Genomic DNA, 20135 nt, shown 5'->3' with positions numbered 1-20135 from the left:
ATCTTATCACATGACAGAATTTTGGTTCGTTTCAATTGGTGCGGATCAGAGCAATCAGTGTGGTGTGAAATGGAACCAAATCTGCTAAAAAAGTTACAATGTATCATTTTTTGCTTTTGGTCTGGACCAAATGAACCGAATTTTTTTTCCAAATTGTTGTGCTTTACGTTAAAGCTACAGACTCTATCTTTTTGGGTTAAAAATAAAAAAACAGGAAATGTCAGTTTGACATCATTTAATGTAACATAAAAGTCAATAGAGGGTATGCACGTGACATCAACTTCGGCGAAAATGACTGCGGTTACACCCACTGAGTGGCAAAAGACAGAGTGGCAGAATTTGTGCAGAGTGTGAAATCAGCGTCTAAATGGGAAAAAGCTGTTGTGCGACTATACCAACAGATTAACAAGAATTCTGAGCTATCGTTTAACAGACTGCCAAAAAACACCAAAAAGACAAGTAAATAGACAGTCATGCCAACACGACAAGTTGCTAGGGTCACTATCAAGCAGAGGTTTTACTTACAAATACTTGAAAATTTATTTTAAGTAGAATTTTATCCGCTTTATCAGTGTTTTTCTTTGGAAAACATACATTCCAAAGCATATTTTCATAATTTTTACTCTATTACATTTCATAAATACAAGTTTTTGTTTTACATTTAATATTTAAGTACATTAACATACTTTTAATCAAGTAAAAGTACACAATTTTAATGTAATTAGGTATTAAATACATTTTAATATGCAATATTAAAGAATACACAGTATGACTATATGCTTTAGAATGTAGTGAAGTACATTTTTTTCCAAAGACAAACACCCTAATAAAGCACAGATGCTTGGAAAATGTAACTAATGTAACTAAGTATTGTCCAACTCCGTTATCAAGTCCAACTAAATTCAATTTAAGCTGATAATAGTCAGTTTTACTGCACTCTAAAAAAACAAACGGTGCTATATAGCACCAAAACTGTTGCTTTGGATCGTAACGATAGAAGAACCATTTTAGTGCCATATAGCACCGGTGAAGCACCAGTGAAGCACCAGTGAACCACCAGTGTAGAACCATATAGGGGCCATATAGCACCACTATAGCACCACATATGGTTCTACATAGCACTATATGGTTCTACACAGGTGCTTCACTGGTGCTTCACCGGTGCTATATGGCACTAAAAATGGTTCTTCTATCGTTACGATCCAAAGCAACTGTTTTGGTGCTATATAGCACCGTTTGTTTTTTAGAGTGTGGAATTTTCGCAGCAGCCGCTATGAAAATGAGACATTTTGTTGAATGTTTGCCACTCAACGGGGCGTGCTCCGGCGTGGTCACATGGAAAAGTGACATCAATGCATACCCTCTATATGATATGTAACCTGCAATTTTATGTTTCGAACAGAGATGGCGATAGAGAGGGAAAAGTCACAGTTTGCAGCTTTAAGGTATTTCCATTTTCATTGCATTTGCCGAGGGTTTGATTTTATTAGTAAATGCATAATGCGCTATAAATTTATCTTCGTCCGGTAAGCAGAAGTGATTTCATTTTGTCCCACTTACCTTAAAGCAATCTAAAAGTTTGCTGCAACACACTCAACTGAATATGAGATGAAGTTGCATCATTGCTTTCAAATACGTGCTTGTTTTCACAACCCCGGGTCGGATTAGTGTAAACTGCAGACTCAGCAGAACACAGCGGTACCGCATGCTGCTGAGTGCTTGTTGATCCGGAGAAGCAGAGGTGGGATAAAAGCAATATGCTAATGTACCCGGTGTAAAAACCTGCGTGAGTATTTGTAAACTCAGTTTCCTGTGATATTTACCGTACCTGACATCTGCATTTACTCCCAATCACTATGCGCAGAATTTAACAAGGATTAGGCTTTTTCTTTGGGAACCGGGGAGCGTTGAGATGAGACTTCCTGTAGGCTAATTCTGTAGGCGGTAGCAAAAGCAGTCTTAAAAGCCGCGGGTTCCAGAGTACAAAGGAGCGGGTGGGAGATAGGGCAGATCTATCACTGTGATGAGAGGTTGGGAGAGAGATGGAGGGAGAAAAGACCATACGGCCTCCCTTGGCTCTTCTCCACCTCTCACTTCTGTCTCTGGCTGTAGTGCGGTCTTCAGCTTATAGGCTTGCGGAGTGCCACTGGGGTCCCACGAAAAATGATCCTGTGTTTATTCTGAAGCTTTGTTTAAGGTTTTGAGAGGTAGTGTCAGTGTGAGCTCCTCTGCTGTCATTCAGGTCTAATTTCCGCACTTGGTCGAGTTGAGATTATTTATCTTGGGCAGGTTGGGTTTCTGGGATATAAAATGAAACGAGACAAAAAGATGTGTCGTATCATATGCATGCAAAATATAATTAACAAGAAGACGAGGGGGTGGGGTCAAAACATGAGACAGGAGAGCACATGGCACACCAAAACAAACAGAGGACATGTGCTTCCACACAAAACATGGGACTGTCATGATTTGGGTAGTAAACTAGAAAAAGCATCTTTAAAGTCAAAAGTTTTTTAAAATACTCCATTCTTACCCTTTTTAAGGAAGTAATCTTTTACTACAAAACCTTATGTGAATGGTTTTGTTGATGTTTAACTTCTCGATGCACACTAATACGTGGGCGGGATGATGTCAGTTTTTTAACGCTGCTAACAATATCTATATAGCCTACGGTCTACAAACATTAATAATATTAACATAACTATACATCGTTTAAAAGGTCTATGGGTTAAGCATCAGTGTATGGGCTATGTTTTGAGATACAGATGCTCTAGCATCCTAAATGTGGTATTTTGTGACAGAAGTCCAGATGACAACATGCAAAATATAAACGGGACTTCTTACCTTTGTGTTGATATAACGATCGCAAGTCGAATCCAGTCTGTTTCAGATGTGTAAATAACTTATGAAAACCGTCTAATACAGTGTTCTTCACTCCCAATCCTGGAGAGCCGGTGTCCTGCAGAGTTTAGCTCCAACCTTAATCAAACACACCTACCTGTGATCTTCTAGTGATCATGAAGACATTGATTAGCTTGCTCAGGTGTGTTTGATTAAGGTTGGAGCTAAACTCTGCAGGAAACCGGCTCTCCAGGGCTGGGAGTGAAGAACACTGGTCTAATAGAATACATCCAATGACCATTTTTGTCCACAAATGCATATAATCCTTGAAATATAGATATATAGTTTGTTGTTTACATCAGATTTCGCATGAACATCTTGTAATAAAATAGAATATACAATCTGAGGACTATTTACGTCGTAACACTGTATAAGAGATTACACTTTAGGTTCTAGTAAATCCATAAACCCGCGTTCAAACTTTGTTTTTAAAAGTAGGCGGGAGTATAATACATCATATCCAAACAGACCTGTCAAAAATCATGCTGTCATTTGACTCGCTCATTCCTCCAATGACTTCATTGAAAATATTGATAGACGGACGTGTAGCCAATTAGATAACGAATCCAACGATCATTGTGTGATGTTTTATTTCCTGTAAATAATAATAAGAGCGAACGTGTGCATGTAAACAAAAGACTTTTATTTTTATTTTATTTCCGTGAGACATGATAACAATATGTAGGATATCAACGATGACAACAATATGGAGGATATCAGCGAAGTGACAATTTAAATGGAATGTGACGACAAGGCGTGTGACGTCACAACGGAGCTGATTTTGAAACCGCAAAATCTGAGACTCAAGGCAGAGGACATTCAGAAACCTGTATCTCACTCAAAACAGCATGGATGGATTTTTTTCAAGTTTGTATGTGTGTGGAAGCACCAAAGACACAAAAGGAAAAAAAACAGAAAAAGTGAGTTTTTCATAATATGGGCACTTTAAAGTCAAAAGTTCTTAAAAAAAAAAAAACTCTAAAACCCTTACCTTTCTTTATGGAACCATTTGTTTAAAATGGTTCTTCTATGGCATCGTTTAGCACCTTTATTTGTAAAAGTGCAAATATATTTTGTCCCAAATATTCATTGAGCCCAGACCTGCCTTTGCTTTTCGCATTTTTGTTTGCTTTCAAAGTACGTAAAGAAACTTTTTAACAGACTGAGTTTCGTATGCCATCCATCTTAACAGTGAGCTTAGGAAAACAGTTGCGTGGAGTTTGTTTATTTGGTTGCATGCATCGGTTTACCATCTCAAGCAGTTTTTTCAACAGTTCTTTATTCTCAGAAAATAATATTTCCTTTTCATTCATGGTGCGAAGACGTTGGGTCACTGATGTGTAAAATAAATGATACGAACTCCTACAGCTCTGGCTGCGCATCTGTCATGTTGATGACAGAAAAAACGCAACAAACAAAAAATAAAAATAAAAATATTGTATTGCTGCGCTGTCAGATCTCGACACGCCAGTGTGTCGCTACATGAAGTTAATTATTGGAATGGTTCAGTAACTCACCATGCATTTGTATTCATTCCTCACCTGAAGTTGAAGTAAAGGGAAGATTTAAAGCTGGCAAACTTCCAGCGGTTCACTCCGTCTCACAGGTCCCTACATCAAACAGTGAGTTTATGCAGATCTCGGAATGCTGGAATATTTATGAAACACAGACCAATTTCTCCTGTTGAGAAGCCATTTTACAGATGGAGTTTTGGGATGTGATGTTGTCCTTGCTTAGCCATTCATAGAGCAATCTTCACTTCATTCAAACCAAGGTTTGAAAGTTTTATGTCAAATGAAAAACTGGGGTTTTCCTGATGGAATTTTTTTCATCAGCATTTTGGTATAAAGAAGATAAGAGGTCAAGCTTTATACTGCTTGTCTTATGCCAGGCGATACGAGGTCATATATATGTAAAATCTTAAAAAATGTAGCTTTGATTTTCTAGTGGATCTTAGGATGCTGTCATATTCCTTTGACTATTATAGAGACATCTGATATCGGATATCTGCCGGGTACTAAGGTGGTATTTATTGTATGTGTGGTGGTCTACAGTAACTTACTGTTTACTCTCAAAAATAAAGGTACAAACGCTGCCACTGGGGCGGTACCTTTGTACCTAAAGGGTGCATATTAGTACTTCAGATGTACACAATTAGTACATAGTGACAGCTTTTGTACCTTTACTTATGATAGTTTAGCTTTAAGAGTTGAAGTGTTAATGTTAAGTATATGTAAGTAAAGCTTTTGCTTTGAAATATGGCAGCGTGCCCTTTTTTATGGCTGGAAATGAACATGAGCCAAGAAAACTCGAATTGACTTTCTTTTACAATAGCTGTATCTTATATGACGGCGATTTAAACAGCAGTTTTTCAATGAATTTCTGTAACAGTTTTAGATTTTATGGGAGCACGTTGTTTTGAGGATGCCTTAAAAGTATCAGCTTGACTATAAAGCGTCAGTTTGACTATAAAGTTGTTTTAAAATTCACCAAACAAACAAGAAAATGTGTTCGAAATCAATTCAAATTACTCCACAGCTGTGTGAGGAGGCTTTCGGCTCTAGTAAATGTTCACCGTCACGCATATTTCATGATGCTTCACAGGAACGTTCGCTTACAAGATTGCTTTGTGCATGCTTATAAAAAAACACACACACAAATGCCATGACTGAAAAGGAACAAATTGGTCTGTAATTTAAGACTATAGGGCCAAAGGATATCAACTACAGGTACCTGTTCTCCAGATGCTGTGGATCGACCTCTCTGACTCATTACTGGTCATTTAGAAACTGCACAGCGCAATCGATGGGCCCATCAATTAGTCGATCTGTCAATTAGTCACACGGGGGAGAAAACCCAGTACTTTCAGGTTTGTCTAGTCAATCACCCCCGCCAAACTTCGATTCCTCTTTGTCTTCAACTTGTAATTTAAGCTCAGTCTGCAGAATCTGTTGTGTGTTAAAAGAAATTCTGATCTAAACACGTATGATAATTACCTTGTCCTATAAGCTGGTAGGGTAGTATTTAACGCTATCTCATGGCAATTCATACGTATTTTACGGGGTGGCTAATTTGTATTCATTCGTACAAATAATCACTGTGACGTTGGTGTTAGGGGTGGGGTTTCATACTTGTTTTTTTTTAATAAACATACGTTTTTGCACAATTAACTTTGTATGAATGCATAAGAATTAGCCAACTTATATACGTATAATATATACGGATTCTCGTGAGATAAGGCTGTAGTATTAATCTTTAACTGCAACAAAAATAATTGGTGCTTTCTGCATCATAAACTGGCTAAGAACCAACAATTTTATTGACACAATAGTAGTTGTTGGTTTAAATTTTTATTGTTTTGGCTGTTCATTTACATGACAATGGAGTTTTGATGGCCTTAAAACGGCAAATTGAAAACATATTTAAAAGTGCACATTTTTTTGAAAATTGTAGTGTTATTGACTCTGTGTAAATCACAAAAACGCAAGTTTTATAAAACCTTGATGTTTTCGCCAATTAGTCGTTTTCGTGTATCCGTGTAAACAATATCATTTATACGCAAGAAAAACACAAGGAACATTTTTGTAGTTTTTCTTTTTACTTTGTTTGATGACAATGTCGTTTATACGGAACCCCTAAGGGGGCATGGAGAAAAATTTTAATACAGTTTAGGTTTTGCGAAAGTTTCATGTGAGCATGCGAAAGTATCACGTGCGCACGCAATAGTTTCACATGTGCATGCGAAACTAAGCTTTAAAAAGAATGCTGCACATGAAGGTTTTGCGTGACGTGAGCACGCGAAAGTTTCAAGTGAGCATGCAAATGTTTCACGTGAGCACATGAAACTAAACTTTTGATTTTTTTTACTCCAATGTCAGCTTAGGGGCTCGGTACGTTTATACGCAAAAAAAAAAATGTCATGGTTGTGTAAAGCAGTGGTTTTCAAACTGGGGGCCATGAGATGGTGCCAGGGGGGCCCCAGTTTTATGACATTTTATAAAACACATTATGAATTCTGTGTAATTAAACCTAAAAAAAAGGCTACTAACCAAAAGCTCTAACTTGTATTATTTAATATGTTTTTTATTAAAATGTTGAGTTTCAGAACTGTTTTTTTGTCATCAATTTTCTTTTGGGGGGCCGCGAAGGAATGCGCCATACACAAGGGAAAACGCTGAAAACGTTTGAGAACCACTGGTGTATAGTACAATTACACAGACAGTTGTTGCTTGTTTTGTTTTAATGTGCAAATTAGAGTTGGCATTATTAGAGAGCAGCTCTATGACCCCATTCACACAGCACTTTGGTCCCAGAAAATTTCTGTAAATTTGGCAGAGAGGCTTCTGTGTGAACATAAACACATCTTGTAAATGTTTTGGGATCGCTCCCGTAAAGAGGACCTAGTAGCATTGCCGTAATATTTACGGAAAGCTGCAAGGCTTCATCCAAACGTTTAATCCTATCTTTATTTTTTTCTCTGCTTATAAACTCTTAAATATAGGATTTTTTTTTAAAGAATTCTTTTTAGCATAAAACTGAAATAATAATAGCATTTTTTGTGAAGGAATTTCGTTAGAGATCAGATTCAGAACGATTATCAAAACATACAGTTTAAAATTAGTAAATAACATTTTGGCTTACGTTTTTTAATAAATTGTGTAAGTGCGTCTTACCCTAAATCTAAATCTAGTGGATAATCGCGGTATTGCAGATTAACATAAAAATTCTTAAGTAGCACCTTTTTTTATGCAAATGTTTTCTCTTTATTGACAACGCGTCAATACGTCACGTGTCTTTACTGGATCTTCACGGTATGTGTGTGAATGCACTCACAGATTCTGGAAAATCATTGGCAGCGTGAATAAACCTGGACGAATCCCGGACACAAATCCCCGACTCATTTTTCGTGTATTTTTTGTAATCTCTGTGTGAAAAGGGCTGATGAAATTGTTTGGTGTCAACTCTGCAGACTCGCCAGTTATGGAGCACAAAGTTTCAGTAAAATAAGACTTTTTTTATTTACTCCAAATCATGTGCGTAGATGATTTTTTTATTAAGGCATGCCCATTTCTGCAAAAATTCTAATTATAATGCAGAGTATAGGTGTTTTCACTTCGAAAAAGAAACGTGGAAGAATCAAAACATTTTTCAAAAATTCTTACTAGAGTAATTTCTTTCTTACCTTTTTTTATAGTCTGATTTACCCTTTTCACTTTCTTGTAAAACAGAAAGATTCTGCAGATAAAGACTATTTATGAATCAATACAGCTCAAAATTATAATTCATAATATTATTAAAAAGGTTTCGTTTCGAAATATTGAAGAAACTGCAATTTTTATAGTTCATTGCATTTTTGTCTTGTCAGTTAACCAGCAAACAGACTGAAAGAGCTCTAGTTTCACAGTAAATATCACTTAGTATTAGACTTAACCAATATTGATGGCAAATTCCTGCGTTGTAACCAATCAGAAGGCGTCTTTCTGCAGAATGTGGTCTGTTTATGTTCTAAATCCATCAATGCACACCCGTTTACACCTACGCACACATACATGAACACACGGATAGGGTTTCTGAGAGTAAAAGAAGGGGACATGTTCAAACCAGATATGGACATTGTTAAATTTCGACGGCTGATGTAAATATGTGCAAGCCAAGCTCAGAAAACCTGATGCCAGCAACAGATTGAGGGCGGCTTGTAATTTCCTGGGCACAGCTATTGGAAATGCATGTCGTGCAGCTGCTTGCTACGCGGTGTGTCAAGAAAAACAACGTCTGGAGAGATAGAAAGAGAGAGTGATAGAGAGAAAGATAGAGAGAGAGAGAGCAACTGAATGATGGAACTGACAGAATTGAGAGCACAACACGGTCGCAAATCCCAGAAGTTTTAAATCATTCGGCGTTAAGTGCCAGAGATAAATAAGTGATTAAGACTCCTCTGGTTGTGACTTCTTTAGGAGCGTCGCAAAATGGCCTCCCCAGCTTAAATGTGCTGTCAGCAGCCAGGCGGATCGTTCTGTCGGAGGATGGAGAGATGCTGGGCCACGTTTCCAAGACTGCAAACTGCATGTGCATGAATTTGCATCCGTCACAAACTAATGCTCTTGGGGATGTGGCAGTCCTCTCCTCAATTAAACGCTTTCTCATTAGGTTATGTGTAATTGCATCGTGGGTAATTTAAACTAGTCGTAAATTGCGAGGCGGAACATGATTTGGGAGCACAACACAGCGCTGTAATGGTGAACTATGGTGCCCTGGGATACAATTGGTGTCTGCGCATCTTGCTTGCAGGCAAAAGTTGGGAAGATGTTTATTTATTTGCAGCATTGTTGCAGCATTGCTTCTCTTTTTAATAGTTTGTCTTAGGCTTTGTTGTCACCTGGGAGTAATGTGTTGATTTAGTGATTGAAACAGCATTTCGAAAGTCGGCTATAAATGCTAATGCGTTTTCGTTCGGTGCATACATTTCTGTAATTTGCAACACAGAGGTTGTGCTAGAAATAACTATGAGTCACTTTTACAGACCTGGATGTAAAATTTAAATCAGGTCTGTTTTTATTTGTCATTAACATTTTGCAATGCTTTTAAAATTTTATATTAATGTTGCTTATAAAATAGGGACTTGCATTGATAATCATTTAAAATAAAATATGTTATCAGTATCAAGGCTATAAATTTGGTTTGGCAAGTGTATATAGTATAGGCCAAAAACTTCGAAAAATTGACATCTTTGCTCTTAATCAATTTTTTTTTAAAGATGCATAACAATTTGTTTTTGCATGTTGCATTGGTGTGCTCAGCGTTCAAAAGAATTTAAGTGCATAGTCCATTAAAATTGTCATCATTTACTCACCCTCATGTTACACAAAATAAGATTTTTTGATAAACAATGCTAAGCACATTTGACGATATTGACTTAAATAGTATTATTTTTGCTACTATGGAAGTCAATGGGTACCATCTGTGTTCATTCATCAAAATATCGGTTTAACAGAATAATAAAAAAAAAATCTCATACAGGTGTAAACATAATGACAGAGTTTTCATTTTTGGGTGAACTATCCCTTTAAGGAACCTTTAGCACAGGATAAACTACAAAATATCACCACAATAGACGATCAAGAAATATTAAAGAAAATTGTAGTCAATGTAAACTGCAAAAAATGACTTTCTTACTTATTATTTTTGTCTTGTTTTCAGTAGAAATATTTAAAAATGCTTAAATCTTTTACTTGATGAGCAAAATGACCCAAGAAAATAAGTCTAGATTTTAGTCAAAAACCATACAATGTAATTGAATTTGTGCAAGCAAAATTATCTGCCAATGTGGTACGAAAATTTTGCTTAAAGTAAGTGTTTAAGAAAAAAAGAAAACGTATTTTTAGATTTTTTTTTTCTCACCATTAGGCTTAAATTTACTTTAATTGTATATTTTTGGTCTATAAACTGGACTTATTTTCTTAGGTAATTTTGCTCATCAAGAAAAATCATTTAATTTAAGAATTTTTAGATATTTCTACTGAAAACAAGAAAAAAATACTAAGTAAGAGTTTTCATGAAAAAAAATCTTAGTATTTTTATCTTGTATTCAGTAGAAATATCTAAAAATTCTTAAATGAAGATGCTTTTTCTTGATGAGCAAAACGACCCAAGAAAATAAGTCTAGTTTATAGACCAAAAATATCAAATTTAAGTGATTTTGTGGATAAAACAAGCAAAAAAATCTGCCAATGGGGTTTTTGTTTTATGCACAAAATCACTTAAATTTGATATTTTTGATCTAAAAACTAGACTTATTTTCTTGGGTCATTTTGCTCATCAAGAAAAAGCATCTTAATTTAAGAATTTTTAGATATTTTTACTGAAAACAAGACAAAAATACCAATATTTTTTTTTTGAAAATCCTTTTTTGCAATGCACATCTTATATTTTAATGGGACACACTGCAGTGGTTCTCAAATATTGGGGCGGGACCCCCAGGGGGGGGCTCGAAGCGACACCAGGGGGGGGTGTGCGAGACCCCAGGGAAAATACTTTTTCAGGAAGTGATTTTTAAAGACATTACACCCCAATCACGCTGATAAGCCGCTTGTGTTTTTTATTATTATTTATTGATTATATTTAATTTTTCAGTATCAAATGGTCAAAAAATATTATACTTTAAATAAGGATTGATTTTTTTTATTTCAGGCAAATTGATGCATTTTAAGTCTTTTTTTGTTACAGACTAAAAAACAATGTTAATAAAGTTATTCTTTGTTGTAAGTTGATCGATATTTCTTTTTTTGTGTTTTCTTTTTGTGTTTTCTCAATGTTAATAAGGATACATTTTTTTGCAGATGTGTAATTTTATAGACAAATTATACTATTTACAGTCGCGGCGGAGAGTTGGGGGGCGTGACAGAAAATAATTGAGAAGCACTGCACTACTGTATGTTTTCAATACTTATTGCATGAAGATTAGGAGGGTTGTAAATGCTCATTTTGATTTCGATCCTCCTTAAAACGACATCCCTGGTCAGTATGTTGGAAAGCATTTCTCAATGTTTTTGAGGTTCAGTACTGTTCATGACAAAAACAACCTCTCACTCATCTATTCTGTTTGATCATTGGAGATGCATTAGAATTTAAGATATATGTGCAATCCACCCGAATAATAGATACTATCCGAATGTGAAACATCTATTGATGGTTTGTGGGTCACAGTGTCCGTCTACAGTTCTATTATCTCTGTGGCACATGAAGACGGATGCTTGGCAGTGGCAGTTGCAGCCTGCTGTTCATCTGAAATGTTCAGTCATTGACGCTGGAAATAACTTTCCTGCAGCCAGGAAAGTCCTTCAAACCTGAAGGCTTCCAAAGTCGTACTGTTTCACAGAATGGGAATGGTTTAAAAATATTATTCTGAAGTTTCTATCTCTTAGCTTAAACATGAATCACTCTTTCTTAACAATACTACAGTTGATTAGCCATTGTAAATGTTTGCATGGTATTTGCAAAAAAGCCATGTCCTTCATACAAAGTAGTACAGTTCATTTTAAAAGGTTCTTCACAGCAATACCATAAAAGCACCTGTTTAGTTTTCTCAAAGAGCCATTTAGTCAAACTTTTTATTTTTATAGTCTAAAGAAACTTTATCAAACTTTTGTGTAACACAAAAAAACTTCTGATGTACTCTATAGAACCCAACAACCAGGGTTTAAATTGGGCCGGGGCCGTTTGGGGCTGAGCCCTGGCACATAAGCTGAAGGTCTCGCTTTGCACCGCACCAGTGTGCCGGCCGGTGCTTTTGTGTGTGCACTGATGCGAAGCCAATAACGTGTTTTCATTCCTTCCAATGAGAGGTAGCCTTCATGCTTGTAAGTGCGGGTCATTTGCTGCGAAAATGAAATGTGCGATCGGGTTTTTACCACTCATTTGCACGATGCGTCAATCGTTTTTGTCACTATGCGCTCAGTTATCCTATCGATGTCTAGTCAGGGGTTAAATTGGGATTTATAGTAATCTGACTATAGTAATTGTATTTGTCTTATTGTATTTATATTATTTACATTATATTGTATACTGTATATTACAATAGTAATTGTATTTACTAGCTAATTAGCTAATTTATAAGACATGTTGCTGATATCTTGTACATTTTCTTGTTAAATGGATCATAGCTTGAAAATCTGACTTTTTCCATTTTTAAGTGCTATAATTGGGTCCCCAGTGCTTCTATCAAAATAATAAATGTGAAAAACAACAACCCAGTAACTTGGTTTTGGTAAACCATTCTCTGCAAGCATGTAAAAATAGGTCATTCAGATTTCAACTGTTTTGTGATGTAGGTAGCAAGGCCAGTTACAATAATACCGCCCCTTAATCTCCACTATCTATTCTCGGCACTTCCATTTCTCCAAAGAGAGAGAGAAGAAAAACAATTGACTGCACAATTGATTTTAAATTTAAACAAACCATCATCATTGCGATTAGGGCTGCAACTAACGATTATTTTAATAATCGATTAATCCCTCGATTATTTTCCGATTAATCGATGAATCGGATCAAAAACAAGAAAAGCATAAATTTCCAATCCCTTATTCAAATCTGTAGAAATTGCACAAACATGTTGCTCCTTGAACATACCCGAGCAGTTACAATATTAATAAAATAAAATAAAAATGGACTAACAGAAAGAAAAAAAAACTCTCTCTCGAAGTTATATTTCTTTGTTTAATTTCATTGGAGTTTTTTATTCGTTCTAGAAACTTTTTTACCTGCTGTCGTCGCTCCATAAAGCATAAACGTGTCGTCTTTGTTTGTTTACCTCTTTGCCCGCTAGTTTCCATGTGACGTTTGGGAGGAGTAAAACACTGACATGTGGTTTTCCTCTACCTTCGCTGTTTTTTTTTCTTTCATCTGCCCTGTCTTCTCTCCGCCCTGTCTATGAGGTGCCGAACTCTGCAAGCAACAGTGCGCGAGAGAGACCGACGCTGCGTCCCAAACCGCCTACTTCCATACTATATAGTAGGCGAAAAGCACTACTTCTCGTACTCTTTGCCTACTATATAGTATGGAAGTAGGCGGTTTGGGACGCAGCACGAGTGTGTTCACTCCGCTCCGCGCTTAATTGAAGTTTTTTTTTTAATTAAACGTCTCTGCGTCATGCGACACAATGAATCGATTAGGAAATTCGTTGCCAACTCTTTTAGTAATTGTTTTTTATTGATTTAATCGATCTGTTGTTGCAGCCCTAATTGCGATCAGTGTTTGGATTTCATCCACTCATTTGCATTTTTAAGGACACACCCCAAAACAGCAATTTTTTTTGCTCAGGCCTACAAAGTATCAATTTTAACATGCTAAAATTAATTATCTATGGTGTACTTTGAGATAAAACTTCACATATGTACTCTGGAAACACCAGAGACTTATTTTACATCTTAAAATAAATCTCATAATATGACCCCTTTAACTGAGTCTTTTGGGGTATCTTATGCCTATAATTAGTCAAGGATATGGTATGATTCTTATTATAGCTTCATTTTTTTCTGAAAGTTTGATCAATTGTGCATGATGACATGTGCACCGTGTCAGACTCATATATTTGCATAATTTAATGCAAATTCAGATGCTCTTTTTAAAATATTTTGGGTCATGCTCTGGCACAGAGCACTTAAAAGCTGAAACGTATCAAATCCTATCAGAGGTCACTGAAACACACCAGTGGCAACACAGAGCCCTCCCACATAACAAATTCCAATTTAACCCCTGCATACAACCCAACATGGTTCTTCTATTGCATCCCGTAGCAGTCTATTCATGCAATATTTCTATTATCTCCATGCTGTTGAAATCTGTCTCGACTTATTTTTGGTTTTCTTTAGCATTCAACAGATTTAGTTTGATTCACAACGGTTCAAAAGGAAACCATCTAAATTCTTGCAATAAGAAAACTCCAGCTGAATATTTCATTAAGAGAACCGTGATGCACAGAACAGGAAGCCTTGCTCATCGGCGAGCTCTCGTTCTCTCACGGGCGTCTGTGTTTATCTGTGTTTAGCAGAGGAAGCCCAGGGTGTTTGAGGTGGCGAAACGGGTGGAAACTTCTAGAAACATAGTTACGGCGTTGGTGAAACTTCTGAAAACATTGATTAATCAGACTCTGTGTTGTAATGGGTGCTAATTTATATACTCTCAAATGATGAAGCCAGCTGGCTCTCATCGCAGCTGCGATGAAGAGGTCTAGTTTATTTCAGTCATCCACTGGCATGCATATTAAGCTGCTTCAATAAAAATGATGAACATGTCTATTTTTGTCCTTAAATATCTAGGTTTTCTTGGTTTTATCAGATGTTCTTGAGCTGTTGAAGGCGTGGTTCAAGAGCTTTGATACTTTGGGCTGTTGTTTGAATCTGGCTTGTAGTATTTTTCACACTTCTACAGTAATACCTGTCTCCTGTATTCTTTCTATTGTGTTTCAATGTAATGAAAAAAAATTAAAGTGGGTTTGTAGCTGATCAATAACTGGTCCATACATGTACACCATCTTAGATCAGTGACAAACCATCTTATAGTAGCTTAAGGTGGTCATGTTGCCTTTTTGCATCATCCTAAAGTCCAGGTACCATATTTTCCACTACGTATTACTATAAAATCCTCTTAATTAATTAATTAATTAATTTTCTTAATTATTATTCTATCGTCTACTTTTTTCCTTCTATAGACTTAAAGGTGCAATGTTGCACTTTTAGAAGGATCTCTTGACAGAAATGCAATGCAATATAGATAACTATTATCAGTTGTGTATAAAGACTTTACTTGACGAATTATAGACGGTTTCAGCAGTAACAACATAAACAAGCGGCGTCCGTGGTCAACACGTAATTTCCGGTAAACTCTGCTAAGAATAAAACAACAAAGTACTTTAAACGTAGTTTATTTATATAACAAGCTAAAAAAACAACACGTAGGTTACCTAGGAAACCAAAACTTATTTTCAACGAGGTATTTGTTCAAGAGTTCAGTTTAGCAAATAGTCAGACCATTAAAAAACTGAAACCGGAAGTAAAAGTCGGACCAGATGCGCATCGCATCACCGCACGTGCGTCCGATGAAACGGTCTATATTGTTTTATTACCTTAGAATGAGCCATTTTTATCTCCATACATCGCAGGTACCCTTACATGGAAGTCGCCGCCATGTTACTACAGTAGCCCTAAATGGACAAACTGTTCTACAGAACACGATTTATGACTACGTTGTCTCAGATGATGACATGTTTGTTCTGTGGCTGCTTGTTCTTGTTTATAGTATGGTGGGGCCAAAGGAAAATTTCTAATTTGCGGACAATAAAAGTAACGAAACTGAACTAATTTATATTCTTGATTTCTTTTACAGACATATTGAGAATTGGTCGGGCTTGCAGACGTTGAGCAGTGTGGACATGGAGCTATACACTGGCCTTCAGAGACTGTGAGTAACATAACAGGTCCATTCTCTTTGAGCAGATTGCTAATCTCATTTAGCCTCTGAACATGCAGATAATAACAAGCGGACCCAAGCGGAAGTCACGGCACTTCGAATCTCAAGACGAAAATACCCAACGATAGCTTTTTGATGTGGCATCTGTGGAACGGTAGCGCGCTAGCACCGTTCCGTAGCGCCATCAAAATTCTTTCCTGGCTAGCACCACATAAAAGTGTCTCCCAGAGGCCTGCTTTAAAATGATCAAATAATGCAGCAGAAGTAGCCAGAAAATTTAATTATATCCCTTAACACCCTCCATCTGGTCACGAGATGAAGGCTAACTCGCTTTACCTCATCCAGTCAGCTATGATAATAATACTCGCATCTTCCTTTAAAACATCTCCTCTCCAGTAGGGCTTTCCAGAAAAGCCTCTTCTCTCTTTCGCAGCTCAGTTAATGAAGACCTAGAGCAATGATTAATAAGCTTCTCATTAGTTGTTAACTCCCACCCGCGCAAGGCTACTTTCTACTTGTACTTTTACTTGAGGGGACGTGGCGGTACCTGATCACAGTCTGCCAATTAATAGAGACCGCTGAGCTGAGAAGAATTAGAGTTTTCCCACAGTGAAGGTGGGGTCACACCTGGCTTGGAGAATTTGGTGAAATTTCTTGGCCGATGAATCGGAAACAGCTCTATTGTGTTCTAATGCAGGGGTTATCAGACTTTATGATGCTAAAGACCATCGAATATGATGAGCCTTTTGTAAGGGACCTCCATCCTAAAATGTATATACAGTACATTAACTCTTTCCCCATTAGAGTTTTTTTTTTAAAGTTGCCAGCCAGCGCCAGAATTTTTCATGATTTTATACAATATACATACAATATATCAAATGAAAGAACAGATCATCTGCTTAAAAAAAACTTTTCATCCTACTTTCATTAGTTCTCTTTTTACCACCTCTCAAATATGGGTAGGTTTCTACAAAAACACAAATTTTGAGCAAAAAGCTGAGATAATTCCATTTTTGTGATGGAATTTTGATAGAGATCAGATTCAGAGCGGTCTTCAAAACTTACACGGACATACAGCTGCTTTCCCTAGGGCGATACGTCCAGGTTTTATAATAGCGGATAATAGCGGAATTGCGGAAAGCCGGAAATACTCGTCATTGACAGGGAATTGTTTTCTATTAATTGACGAGTTAACTCATCAATGGTGGGGAAAGAGTTAATAAAAATAAAGATTTATACTGTGTTTGATAAGCCCCAATGAGTGAGATAAATGGCACTGTAGTATGAAAATGCAGAAAATTTTCTTTTTGAAATGTATAACGTTTTAAACGGAATAAACATAACCTTGCATTAGGAAAATGAATAATTGCTTTATTTATAGTATATTTTCTATAGATGTGTAAAACCATATTTTGGCGGATTGTTTTTTTACTTTCATTGTTTCACTAGTTTACCTGTCCATTTAGTCTTAATAATTAATGGTAAATGAACTTGGCTTGCTGTTCTCGGAGGCAGCTCGAATCTTGGTCGGGCTCGAGCCCCAAGTCCAAGTAACAGAACAAAAAAAAAATGCAGTGAAGGAGGAGAGATGCCAGAAGAATTGCGGCTGGGCGCAGAGGCTCACGTTTACCATATGATTTTAATGATGATTGACAGTTTAGGTTCCTTTTCAAACCTACGTTAAAAGCACAGCCGTTAAAATATGATTAATAGTTTATTATGATCATGGTGCCACGATCGCTGGATAATTCTGAAGTTGTTTTAAAGAAGAATAAAATAATGACTTTTCAGTCATTTGCGATGTCCATGTCACACAGTTGAACGTCTCCGCGTATTTACATGATTTGCGAGGTACATTTGCAAATTATTCATAAAGTTATAACTCTGCAATTCTTTGATCGATTGTGTTTTAGAAGTACTGTATGCTCAAAACTCATGACAGCAATGTGATCGCTGATGCGCTGGTAGAGAGAGAGAGACCAAGAAAAAGAGAGAGCGCGACTCTGTACAACAGTGGAAATGATCGATGTTATTTGAAGTCGGCTCTTAAAGTACAAAATACCCGATTAAGCTATTACGTGGCTATTATAAAAAAAATTCCGGGACGTACTTGCGACCCGGTGGCAACTTGTCCACGACCCGGTACTGGGTCGCGACCCGGTGGTTGGGGACCTCTGGATTAGATAATTGCATTAATGAGAAATTGAACAGGTCTTGCTAATAATCCTTTAGGTGAGTGTATAAACAATTATGTATGTAGCAAGAAATTAGTGCTAAGGACAAATGAAACTTTTTTGTCATAAGATTTTTTTTTTTTTTTTATAAATTTTTGCTTTATCTTTTTTGTCTGAGACTTTCTGAGGGCCCCCTGGGGGTCTTCGTATCCCTGTTTGAAAACCCCTTTTCTATTTTGCTGGAAAAAAGGAGCTTTAATTTTGAAGTGAAGTTATCCAAGAAGTTGCAGGAATTTTACACATTCCTAATCTCAGGTGTATTCATGTCATGTTGGAATTATCGTAATAACAGAATTCGACATTCATACTCATATTTTTTTACAACCTGTAAACTCTGACTTTTATCACTGAACGCCTCAGTGTTATGTGCAAACAGAAACACTAAGATTGCCGTCAACTTGAGGAGTGAAAAGTAGTTAAGTGATTATGTCTTAATTGTTTTGGTTTAATAGTTCATATCATTTGCTATTGTCAATGTAGACTAATATCGTACTGCAAAATTAATGCGAACATAAATGAAATGCATTCAAATTGGTGTGTTGCCACAGAAACAGATCATTTCCGAGTATGAAAAAGATGTCTTAAGTAGAACATCACAGGTTGTTATCTTGTAATTACTGCAACTACGACATGACGCGAATGCAGCAATAGTTGAATACGTTAAAATAGCACTCCTCTTATAAAAGCTTTTATATTTGTCAGTGCAAATAAGGTCCCTGTTTATATCAATGAGGCACAGAAAACAGTTGAATTCATTTTTAAACCATTTGTTTACATTTTCTTTTGGTCATGTATTTATTAATCAAATTATAGAAAAGTGGTATATTCATATATACGTAATTTTAAAGAGAAAGTGCATGCATACATGATTCATTTTTGTGTAACTGCATATAATTTTTGGGAACCCGCTAGCTCCTATCTTCTAAATGATTGAAGTCAAGGGAAAAATTTTAGTTCTTTAGAGTGTAATTTAAGTCTGAGTTAAAGGATAATTTAACACATAGTTGTCCTTTTCAGAACACATCTCGTCTGGCTTGAGACCACAATTTATGTTTCCAATCAAATTGAGATAATTATCCATGTTTAGCGTCGTGTTTGTTGGGCATTCATTTCCAACCACACGCTAAAAGAAACGCATTGATGTATTCGCTTAGACACGTGTCTGTAATGACAATAGATGAGGGTACTCATGCAAATAAACATCTCAGAAATGCCAATAGAAAAAATGTCTTCAATACACGTAATTGATTCCAGCTGCCTGGGTAAATAAGTCTGGGAGCATGGATGCGGGCTCTTGATGATATTGTGCCCTTAATGACATTCCTTGAGGGGAGAAGATAAATTGTAAGAGAAGATTAGATGATGTTTTTCTCCTTTTATTTCCACGTTTCCCTTTTTGACACCGCTGCTAGCAATTAGCAGCCCGGTTAGCCCTTAGCTGCTGTCAGATCCATTTAAAATGATGAACGTGAACTGGTCCTTCACACTTCTTTTTCCCAGCTCACCACCTTTTAGACCCATGATTTGCTTTAAATGAGATCTTTTCAGAATGTTTTAAGGCTAATCAGAGCAACCTAACGGTGGAGGACATTAGCATAATTGTACATATATATAAAGAATGGTCTACATGCTAATTGAGATGCAGCTTCTAAAAATACATACAAAACTTGCCACAATGTCACCTAAGTTAAATCAAATAAAATATATTTCTTCCTTTAATTTAAAGCCTATTCAGTACTTTAAGTATCTATAATGAATTTAAGTGATATATTGGGGGGTAGCCAAAATATATATGTGGATAATTCGATTAATAAATAGTCGCGTTGTGAAATTGTGCTCACTAAGAGAATAGTTTGGTTTAAAGTGTGATCATTGTTCTCGTAACGTCCTAATCTTTATTTATGATTTCTATTCCAGGAGCATTGTGAACTGCAACCTACGTGGGATTCAGTCGCGAGCGTTTGCGAAGAACCCTAACCTGCGTTACATGTAAGTTCTGCTGGCTTTATGCAACCTTCTGATTAAACACCCCATTTG

The 20135-nt window shown here is 36.5% G+C and overlaps 1 protein-coding gene across 1 annotated transcript in view; it reads left to right on the top strand.

Moving 5' to 3' along the window:
* ntrk3a (neurotrophic tyrosine kinase, receptor, type 3a) overlaps nucleotides 1–20135 on the top strand; it is a 280863-nt gene that overhangs the window by 38588 nt on the left and 222140 nt on the right. Inside the window, exons 2-3 of the mRNA XM_073868566.1 lie at nucleotides 15781–15855; nucleotides 20016–20087. Of these exons, the coding sequence (XP_073724667.1) occupies nucleotides 15781–15855; nucleotides 20016–20087 (147 nt within the window). The remainder of the gene's footprint in view (nucleotides 1–15780; nucleotides 15856–20015; nucleotides 20088–20135) is intronic.

This window comes from Misgurnus anguillicaudatus, chromosome 6 (assembly GCF_027580225.2).
Source record: "Misgurnus anguillicaudatus chromosome 6, ASM2758022v2, whole genome shotgun sequence".
In the NCBI taxonomy this organism is placed as follows: Eukaryota; Metazoa; Chordata; class Actinopteri; order Cypriniformes; family Cobitidae; genus Misgurnus; species Misgurnus anguillicaudatus.
The sequence above is the reverse complement of the archived record's forward strand: the minus strand, read 5'-3'. Positions and strand labels throughout refer to the sequence as shown.